Source organism: Cyprinus carpio, chromosome A3 (assembly GCF_018340385.1).
Source record: "Cyprinus carpio isolate SPL01 chromosome A3, ASM1834038v1, whole genome shotgun sequence".
Lineage (NCBI taxonomy): Eukaryota > Metazoa > Chordata > Actinopteri > Cypriniformes > Cyprinidae > Cyprinus > Cyprinus carpio.
Genome location: NC_056574.1, coordinates 5603981 through 5615395, shown reverse-complemented (window position 1 = coordinate 5615395; position 11415 = coordinate 5603981). Strand labels below are relative to the sequence as shown.

The following is an 11415-nucleotide window of genomic DNA, read 5'->3' as shown; positions in this document are numbered from 1 at the left end:
TCAGTATTGCTTCGTTCAGTTATGAGCGCGAGCTCTCGGTAATCAGCTGGTGATTTAAGAAAACTTTATTTTCAGAGCGGGGTTTCGTAACCTAATGTCAGTGTAATCTATTAACACGCACATCATAAATCTGTCTTTTTAGGCAAGTACCAGATATGTGTGTCCAAAGCAAAAACTTACAGTAATGGAACGCCGAAGAAAATGTTTGATTCACATCTGGACTTTAGTGCTGTTAAGGGGGATTTTTTTTGATCGCCCACCGGAGATAAAATATTCTAGATGCAGGGACCCTGGTTATAATAATGTGTGTATGAGTGCTCTTGACGCAATTTTTCATCAACCATTGTATTTATGACACGTCAACACACTATGTGAAGTCAGACTATAAAATCTCTGTAATCTCAAGTACACATGCCAGACGCACTCATAGCACTGACGGGGCCTGTATGTAGGATTTTCCAAAGGTTGGATCCCCTAGACACTTCTCGTCCGCGGTGCCCCCATGCACTTAAACTGGCTGGCTTCTTCATATCCCAGAAAGCACAACACAATCAACAAGTGTTTATCACCCAAGAATCCAAAGAGAAAACAGTGATGAAATGCTCAATGAGAGCAGAAATGGGGCGGGCTAGGCTAATCTTGATTGTTTTTTCTTGCACAGTTTCACAATGACTTTGTCCTCAATAGATGTTTTCCTGAATCAAACATCCCGTGGTTGGGATGTCAAAACATTCTTAGGAATATTCATTTTCCGCAAGGTATCTAATTGCTACGGCTAGAGTTTTAAGAGCAAAACAATGTTGTGTAAAGGCGCAGCTTTCTTGTCATCCTTATGAAATTGCTTTTATTTTCATGTCAACATGCAAACATGACAAAAACAAAACCTTCCATGATTCCAAAGCCTGTCAAAACTCATTGATGTTGTTGTAATAAGTCCTGGTTGATTAATGTTGGTCCCCACACACCTGCCGCTGTACTGGGTCTTGAAGAAATTCAGGGGAATGACACGAAAGATACTGAAAAAAGCTGAATGGTTTAAAATGAAAGAAACATTGGGTTGACAAGGTGCTTTATCCATTACTACATGCTGATTGGATAATTACAGCATGTGCATTATGCCTAATTTTGTTAACATAGCAATGTGCTGATGCCCTTCGTTTTTCTGTTCGGATTGGCCTGAACTTTGAGGTTGGTTTACTACATGCGGTGGGTGATTATAGCATATTTCTAGTATGTGCTGATTTATGCTGATGGCGTGTCTTCTACATGCTGATTGGTTGGACCAGTATCTATGATGTCACACACATCGTTATTCAACTGCATTGGCAATTACAGCCATGATGTATTGCATTATAAATAGACTGGATTGGGCAAGGAGGAAAATATATCCACTTCTCAATTCAAAACGACTAGTGAAAGGAGAAGAAAGAAAGTGGTATAAGGAAAAAGACAATGAAGAAAAAAGAAACCAGAGGAGAAGCGAGAGATAAGAAAAAGGAAAGGAGAGAGAGTACCTTTACTGAGTATCCAGTCAAAAGTTTGTCAACAGCTATATTGATAATCAGGCCACCACCTACAACAGACCGAAAACAACAGATAAAATCAGTGGTTCAGTCTAAACTAAAAGCTGCTTTCATACATGTCCACATAACCACTGTATAGACTTACAACCGTAGATGACAGGCTCTCTAATCACCATGTTTCAAACAAATAAAAAATATCTTCAAATAATGTTGAGTTCCAGATGGCAGTTTCCCCACTTAACCCATTTAAATTCGAACTCTGAATTCTTCCACCACTGTTTGAAAAAATCATACACAATTTCTGCTTCATTCATCAAGGTTTGTAGATGACAATAATGAAAACTTCCATTGAAGTACGGGAGTGATTCATTGGCCCTTACAGTTGTTGTAAAAATGAGGTACTGACTCAGACTCAAGAGATGTTCTTCCTCTTTGTGTTTGTCATACTCTGGTCCCCACATCAGATGTCATGCTCAACTCAGGAGGCCATTGATGAAATGTCTTTTTCAATCTCGGTATCAACATGCGGGAGGAGCCTTAGTCTCGTTGAATGCTTCGCTGGGGTCCTGAAGCACACAACAATGAAAACGCGGTTTTGGTATAGACTACCATTTCTGCATTTTCTGGCAAATAAGAAAAACAGACTGATTCAGACTACATTTACCTATATCTTTCAAGTACTGATTCGTCCAACTGAGTCATTTTATTGCAGCGACTCCAGCAATGCTTTATATTACAACACTTTAATTCTGCAAAATGTGGGCAGCATGTTGTGAGTGGTTGCTATGTAATGTAATGCTATGCAATTGCTATGCAAATACAGGCATTGCGAGTTCTGAAGGTCGCTGAGAGATGACATAACTGTGTAAACGTTGTGTTCAGGGGGAGACAAGAAAGTTCACACATGCACATGTAATAGATGCGATGGCTTCAGAAGGAATGTTGAGCAGATTTCATTGTCATTGTAAAGATCGTGATCTCTGCATAGCTGGCATAAGCATAGGGGGGGGGGGGGCGACAAAGTTGGAATCCAAGAGACCAATAGCATGGGAGAAAACCGGGCGGTCCGAACATCTGTCAAAACAACAACAAAAATGGAAAGACGGAAAATGTAAAATTTTATGCAAATACATTTTACAAATTCATAAACATTCCATTGGTAACAGAATCTGATGGACCCTTCTGTCTATGTGAACAAGTGAGCTTCCTTCCGATCAATATTTATGTATTTCATATATGCTTTTGAGGTTTCTGGTGTTAATTTTTGTGTGTTTAGATTGAAAACACTGTGGCAATGAGGCAGGAGAAACTCTCTCTCTCTCTCTCCTGTTGAGAGAGAGTCTCACACACACAGCCACACACACACACACACACACACACAACCACACATCAGTGTACTGCTGAACCCCCACGAGGACCGACATGTTTTTAAGAAATGTAATGAATTAAAAAGTAGGATATTTTGCTTTGGAATGTAGTGAAGTGAAATAAAAATACTCAGAATAAAGTTATCCGATACTTGAAGAAATACACTTAAGCACCTCTGGACTGTGTTTAGATTAGGTTGGTCGTAGCCTACAAAAACGACTATTTAGCACAGGTTGTTGTCGGCGGGTCCAAGTGAGACACCGGTGGTTAGTGTGGTGTGATTTCACTCACCCATGGCATTGCTGTTGAGCAGGGGGGACACTGTGAGCATTCTGTGATTTCTCCAGACCCATTTGTAAAAGGGATCCCTAAACTGTTCAGCTTATACTAAATTTTTAATGGTCCTAAAACTCTCAGAAAACCCTAAAAGTGTTCCCTCAGTATTGCTATCAGAGCTATTTCCCTCTTACAAAACCACTTCTTTACTTGCTTTCTCCTAATAATTAAGTTGGCTTGAAAAAAAGAAAAAAAAAAAACAACTTACTGAAATCCTATTTAAACTCTTCTGCTGTTCTGAGACTAAATTTTTAAAATGTAGCTCCTCCTAGACTTTTAAAGCAACAGCCAAACAGTCAACTCGGGTCAGACCTTCAGACTGGTCAACTCGGGTTGCTGTAATCTTTTCTAACTGATACGGCTTATGGTTTTCGTAAACCAGACTATCAAAACCACCTAAATCCCATAGAACTTTCATTGGAGGGGTGAAAACATTTTATACAATAAGACTTAAGGTGTTAAAAAATTTAAGCTGTCGACTGCCATAGCAAAAAGCTTTAAAAACTCCCTACTGCAAATACAGGTTAAAACCATCCTAAGCTAATCGGTTCCCTTTGGCTGGTCTCCCAAGCGTGGTTTTGGCCCACTGTTTAACAGGTCATGCTGGTCTTAACTGGTGTTTTACTGTTTTGTGTTGTTGTTGTGTTTTTTTTTTTTTTTTTTTTTACTGAAACAACTGGTTTTAGCTGGTTTTTAGCTGGATTAGCATAGAAATATACTACAAACATGCTAGTAACTGCTAATCATGCTAGCAACATGCGTAGTAACTCGATTCTCATGATAACAACATGCTAGTATTTGCTAATCATGCTTGAAAACATGCTAGCGACATGCTGGTTACTTGTTAATCATGCTAATGACATGCTAGTCACTTGGTAGTCATGTAAACAACATGATAGTCACTTGCTAATCATGTTAACAACATGCTAGTCACTTGCTAATCATGTTAACAACATGCTAGTGACATGCTAGTCACTTGCTTATCATGCTAGGAACATGGTAGTCATTTGCTAATCATGCTGGAAACAATGCTAGCGACATGCTACTAACTTGTTAATCATGCTAATGACATGCTAGTCACTTGCTAGTCATGCTAGCAACATGCTAGTCACTTGCTAATCATGGATAAGAACATGCTAGTCACTTGCTAACATTGTAAAAACCATGGCTAGTGACATGCTAGTTACTTGCTAATCATGATGGAAACAATGGCAGGACATGGTAGTCACTTTCACGTGATGCACTGATTGTTCTTATCACACCAGGTGTGATCGTATGCATCAAAGGGTTAATTTGTTCATGTGAGTTTTTCTCTTTTTTTGGCAGGTGTTTTTTTTCGTGAAAGAATAAATGAGCCAGTTTGAACATTATTGTTCGAATGAATGCTGGCAGTTTTCAGTGCTTATTTATCCATGACGAGACTTCAACTAGCCAGGGTACCAACATAAAAAAACACTAATCACAAGCTGTTCTCTGCCCGGAATTATCAGCATGCGTGTGGTGTGTATGTGATGTTGCCTATTCCGGATTGGTCACTTGGTTGTTGTCTGGTTTCTTCGTCATTTTAATGATGTTTTCATTGTGCAGAACATTCCACTGTGGTTGATTGCTTGTTTTGTTCATTCGTGGGAGTCGTAGAATCTTCCTCATACAGTGAAGAGTAAAAGTGATGCCTCAATTTTACTCACTCCACCCCCACTGTCCACATTTATGTTCAGGGTTTGACTTCTCTTTTTTTGTTTTTTTTTTTGTCAGCATGATTTCATAGTTAGTTTTCCTTGGTTACTTCATTGAGTAGTCATTTTGTTCAGCTGTTTCCTTATTAGTTTCCTTTAAGTTATTGCTGTGTGTTGCTTGTCTGTCCTCATTCGGATTTTCTGTGGATATTGTTAAAGACAATTTTGAATCTGAATCTTCTTCGTCATGCATTCCATTTTGTCTATTTAAATTGAGATGTTAACAGCACTTCAACACAGGTACAACTTTCTTTATAACATTTTTATTGATTGTTTATATGAAAATAGATATGCAGTAATTTGCAGTTACTATCTTTATGGTGAGTGGAATTCGCTTTCACCTTTTTAGTTTATTTTTTTTACGTTGGAAACCAAATGTGTTCTGCATTTGGTTTAGTGTTGTGAACCATACATATTTGGTAACAAGCATCATCAGTATCAAACAAATGTATTAACTAAAATGTGTTATAATTATCACATGTACACTAAAATGAGATATTCAGTTAAAATATAATTATTACTTCAGCACACATTAGTATGTTGATTTTGCATCTTTCAACTCATTACAAAAACAACTGGGTAAACAACAAAAAAAAACAAAAAAAAAAAACAACAACAACAAAAAAACAAAAAAAAAAAACAATTATAATTTGCTAATGTTGGACAGAACTAAAACACCCAGGTACATGAAATGTGGTATAGGTTTGAAATGACTTGTATCACCACAGTATGATAGTAAAGTGTTACATATGTAGCTCTTTATGTAATATAGATTTCTTCACAGCAGCCCACCTTTACAGTACAATCAGTGTCAGTAAATTAGTCATTACAATACAATTTAATCACATAAGCAGCTCAACAGATGATGATAAAGATCAATGGATTAATTTTTTCAGTGTTTCTCAGTCAGTAGTTTCAGTTCATATAGCACAATATGAACTCTGTATAAACAAGGACTATACCACATGAGATGGTGACAAGAAGACTGTGACAGAAACAGGCTAAAATCATAGGTAAAATCATAAACAGTGTTTGTGTAGTCTGACCAGAAATAGAAATATCACTGATCGTTGGAGGTCACGGTGCTACAGTCTTATCTGGCCACAGATGTCTATGTTGAGGTATTTGATATTTCATAGAGGGACTGTGTGTGGTCTTAACTGGTTATACGTCACACATCTAGCCTGGATACAGACTGGATTAGAATGACTCTTGGACACCTCAGGATAATATGGATAAAGCTTAAATCCAAAGTAAAAACGTCATGGGGGTGTTGTTTTGTAAAGCGTTTCTGGCTTTGGTCGAACTAACTAACTAATTAACACCATATGAAGGGATATGTAAGAACAAATGTCTGCAAATGTCTAAATTTTTTAGCAAATCATACACCCTTCTCTAAACCAGTTTTGTCAGTTGTCATCTTTACTATGTTGTTTTTTCTAGCCAACAGCCTAAGATTCAATTAGGGCAGAATGTAGCTGGCTTATCATAAATTAGAGAAAAAACAAATATTACCACAACATTACCCTATTGGACACTGTTACAGTGTATTACATTTAAAAGTATAAAAAAAAATAAATAAATTGTCCAACCAGTTAATGAATACATTTGCCCACCGGATAATGAGCAGTATAACGTTTTTCATTTTAACTAGAGATATCAAGTTCCAAATCTGTGTTCCAAATGATACTGCACTTATACTTATTAGAATGTGTTGACACTTCGGTCAGATGCAGTTTAAGTGGCAAGAGAAAAAATGAAAGTCTCTCTCCACCTCAGAAAAAAATAACTTTCCTTCCTGTCAGCTATTATACTGTGTTTGTTGCTCACACTCTTCAATTGTATGCTCTAATCAAAGTCCCTTCTAGTCTAAAATGCAGCGGCGGTTTGTGCTGTATATCACTTCATTATAAATAAAGCTCAAAAGAAGTTATGTTGGTAAATTATAAAATTATCAATACGTTACCTAACTGGAAAATGTTTTACATTTTCTAGGAATTAGGTCAAGACAGGACAAGATTTGGTCTTCAAAAAAGCCTTTTTCCAAAAGGTAGGCTAACATCTTGAAAAAAGGGGGTCGTCTTATAATCAGGGTTGTCTTATATTCTTGAACAATACGGTAAGTTACAGCCATGGGCTGATAGGTAATGTAATCAGTATGTAATCATACAATCCATAAAATAGTACTTGTAATTGGAATATGCATATTAAACACGATCTTTTATTTTACTTGATTTTTTTTTATTTACATACACAATGCGCATAGCATTACTGTATAATTCTGTACTTTTGAACTAAAGCCCAGTATATAACCGTTTCAGTCTATTCAGAACTTTGTTGTAATGCTTCTTGCTCTTCAGCAGCAGTTGTGCAGACTTCTCACAGAAGAAGCCAAAGCAAGGAGAGACCTCTTCATGAGTAAGTATTTAAATTAAACTTTAGAATTTGTTGTTGCACACACTTTGTAAGTATAGTTAATTCTGATTCTGAAACTTTGAGCAGTTTATAGATTTAATTTTCTTTGTACTGCTTTTTCATAACAGTGTGTGCTTCAGTGGGTGATCTGAGGATTGTTCTGCTGGCCAAGAGCTTGTCAGAAAACTGCGGAGTGGGAAACTTAATATTAGGTAAAAAAATGTTTGACAGTGAAGCTCTTCCAGATCAAGTGCAGAAACAAAGAAGAATGCACAAGACAGTCATAAACGTTCCTCACCTGCTTCAGCCACATGCTCTCAGATCATCAGATCACAGAGGCAGTGATATGAGTGTATGCGTCTGTCTGATCCAGGACCTCACGTGATCATTCTTGGTCCTCAAAAATGATCAGTTGTTCAAGAGAAGATCAAGAGCATGTGGAAAAGGTGCTGCACTCTTTCTCCGACAAGGTTTATGAACATACCATGGTTGCTCAGCACACAAGAACCAGACAGTGAACCGACTAAAGTCAATGACGTTATATAAGGGAAATTATTAAAAAATGTTTCTAACAGACATTACCAAACTTAAGAAAAGCACCTCTTTCTGTTGATCTTAGAGAGAAAATAGAGAATTTTGCACAAATTAACAGTAAACGCTATCTTGTTTGTGATAAATTTGCAAGTTCAGAAGGGTTCAGAGAATTCCATGGAGCAACAGGTTACAGAAGGAGGTGAGTATTAAAATATTTTGATGTAGTTTCTAATAAATATAGGTAAAATACAAAAATATATTGAAGTAACAATCACACACTTCATAGGTTGTGCATCCTTGCAATCTTTTACTGTGGAGTTTAAAATGAGTTATTTACTTTAGGACATACAGAGTCAACACTGACTGTTGCACTCGTTGGAAACTCTGAATCTATCCAATTTAAACCTGAAAACATTCTACTTGGAGAAGATAAAACCCTTTAAAACTGTAGAAACATCCAGGATCGTTCCTGTACAGAGGGAGATAATAGCAGAACGTCACGTGTCAGTAATAAACATGATTAGTTTACATGAAACTGACTCTGTGCATCATCTCATCGACCAACTATTGAATGAAAATAAAATCCATGCATTCATCTTTGTTGTGCGACTGGGTCAGTTAACAGACGCTGATAAGATGGGACTTGAATGGCTTCAGAGAGTGTTTGGTGATAAAGTTCTTCAGTTTGTGATGATTCTTTTCACCTATGAGACAGAAGAAGAGTGTGATACTATAATTGATGATATGAGAAGAACAAAATTGTTCTGGAGCAGCTCCTGGAGAAATGTGGAGGAAGATATCAGACCTGTAACAAGAGATTGAACAACCAATCAGAGATGAGTGAATTGATGAAACAAGATTGAGCATCTGTTTTAAAGGAAAATCAACAGCAGTGCTACACTGCAGACATTTACAACTTACCACAGTGTTAACAAGGCAAAATATCTTCCAAAAGAATAAAGATGAGACCGGTAAGAAAAATCGGATTGTTTCCTGATATTTCACCTGTTTTATGTATTTGTGTGTTTATGTATTTTTACTCTAAATGTTATCATTTCAATATAACTTAACTGGTGTGCTATGCCATTACAAACAAAAACAGCACCAATGATGAATAATTTACTTAATAAAAAAATAAATAAAATAAAATAAAATTTTGCCTTAAAACACCTGCCTGAAAGTTCTAAGTATACCTAGTAAGACCTTGATTAGCTGCTTCAGGTGTTTAAGTTGGGTTGGAGCTAAACTCTGCAGGACTGAGTTTGGAGACCCCTAACATACATGGATCAGGATATTTGAGTATAATTGCATAGATGAGGTGAGTTATGAACCCAAGTGAAAACCTTAGAAGCAGCCTTTTTTTTCACTGCAACATTTAGATTCAAACCACAACCCCAAAGTCATGTGGTCAATTTTCAGGGAGTGCATGAACTGTGAAAATATATAGATTAAGTGCTGTATGTCCTTTTCGATATCGGTGTCTGCCAAATGTAAAAATGTAAAGATAAATTGGAAATGTTCAAGGTTTTCAGACTCAAAAAAAAATAACAATAATAATTAATAATTCTGGAGGCAGTCATTTGCCCGTCAGACATTGCTGCAGATTCAAAACAAAAACAGTCATAGGGTACACACAGTGGACCCTTGCTGGATCCTCTTCAGTTTGCCTACAGGGCAAACAGGTTTGTGGATAATGCAGGCAACTGGAACTGCATTACATTCTGCAACACCTCGACAGACCTGGAAATTATGCAAGGATCTTATTTGCCTTCAATACCATCATGCCTAATCTTCTCTCAGACAAACTGACTCAGCTCTCCATGCCAACCTCCATCTGTCAGTGGATCACCAGCTTTCTGACAGACAGGCAGTAGGTAGTGAGGCTGGGCAAACTCACATCCAAGACTCTCATGATCACCACTGGCGCCCCTTAGGAATGTGTGCTTTCCCCACTGCTCTTCTCCCTGCACCCAAATGACTGCACCACTAAAGATCCCTCTGTCAAGCTTCTAAACTTAACAGATGACACTTCAATAATCAGTTTCATCCACAATGTGAGACGAGTCTGCTTACAGACAGGAGGTTAAGAGCTGACTGTCTGGTTGCAATCACAACAACCTGAAGCACGGTCAAAACCGTAGAGATGATAGTGGACTTCAGGAGGAACCCCCCTGCACTCCTCAGACTCACCATCATGAACAGCACTGTTGCAACAATAGAGTCATTCACATTCCTGGGCACCCACCATCTCTCAGGACCTGAAGTGGGTCATTCACATAGACTCCATTGGTAAAAATGTCCAGCAGAGGCTGTACTTCCTTTGCCAGCCGGGGAAACACACAGTTCTACTTGGTCATCATTGAGTCTGTGTCATTGAGTCTGGGCCCGGTGTTTCTCCCTCTCACCACCAGAGGTCGCCATTTTTCCCATTCTCCCAGACTCCTTGGCCTTAACTCCAAACACGTTCACCTAGTCATACACACACAGCTGTTGCCCATCCTGATGGCTATTTACACATCCTTCCCCATGCCTTTCTGGGCTAGATTATTAGTTGTTGAATGTTTGACTGATGCAAGCAATAAGTGGCCGTTTTTGTATCATATCCCTGTTTCTGTTCCGTTTTCAGGATTTATGTTACTCTGTTCTTTTCCCCTTTGGGGTGCTTTCAGTTGTGTTTTTGTTTACTTTTGTGGCTTATAAATAAAGACCTGCATTTGGACCCAGACTACATCAACCTGGCTCTGCATTTAAGTGGCTTAGCCGTCAGGGTGAAGTTAGCTGTGGAGCCAGCTCACAGTTCTCCCAAAGTGGCAATCCAAGGGTTTGTCAGAGGCATTGTCTGCCACACCCAGTCCCTAATGCCCGTTCCTGGAGCATCATGGGCTGGGTTTGTTGGCTTTCTTGAAGCGGCGGAGCCCGCTGATGATCCCGCCAAGGTGGTGGGGGCTCGCATCTGGCCTTCACAAAGCGGCGGAGCCCGCTGATGATCCCTCCTAGTCAACGGGGCTCACTTCAGGCCTTCCCGAAGCGGCAGATTACGCTCACATTTCCCCCAAGGCAGTGGTGTCTGCTCATAGTTCACCCGAGGGTAGCGGTTGTTCACTTCATGAGGCCTTCATGAAGCGGCGGAGCCCGCTGAAGATCCCTCCAAAGGTGGCGGTGTTTGCTTCTGGCACAAAGTTTGCTTCTGGCACACAGAGGGGCTCACTTCAGGCCTTCGCGAAGCGGGCTGAGCCCATGGATGATCCCTTTGAGGCGATGGGGGCTCGTTTCAGGCCTTCATGAAGCGGTGGAGCCCGCTGATGATCCCTCCGAGGCGGCAGGGCTTGCATCTGGCCTTAATGAAGTGGCGGAGCCGACTGATGATCCCTCCGACGCCGGTGGCAGGGCTCACTTCTGGCCTTCCCGAAGTGTGGAGGATTCCACTGACAGTTCCACCGAGGCAGCGGTGTCTGCTCATAGTTTTCCCCTGAGGTAGGGCAGTGTTCGCTTCATGCCTTCAT

General features: G+C 39.3%; 1 protein-coding gene across 1 annotated transcript in view; it reads left to right on the top strand.

Annotated features, from left to right (window-relative positions):
• Window positions 1–11197, top strand: part of LOC122135608 (envoplakin) — a 25871-nt gene extending 14674 nt beyond the window's left edge. Inside the window, exons 12-13 of the mRNA XM_042715551.1 lie at window positions 7324–7381; window positions 10990–11197. Coding sequence (XP_042571485.1) covers window positions 7324–7381; window positions 10990–11197 — 266 coding nt within the window. The remainder of the gene's footprint in view (window positions 1–7323; window positions 7382–10989) is intronic.
• The last annotated feature ends 218 nt before the right edge of the window (window positions 11198–11415 follow it).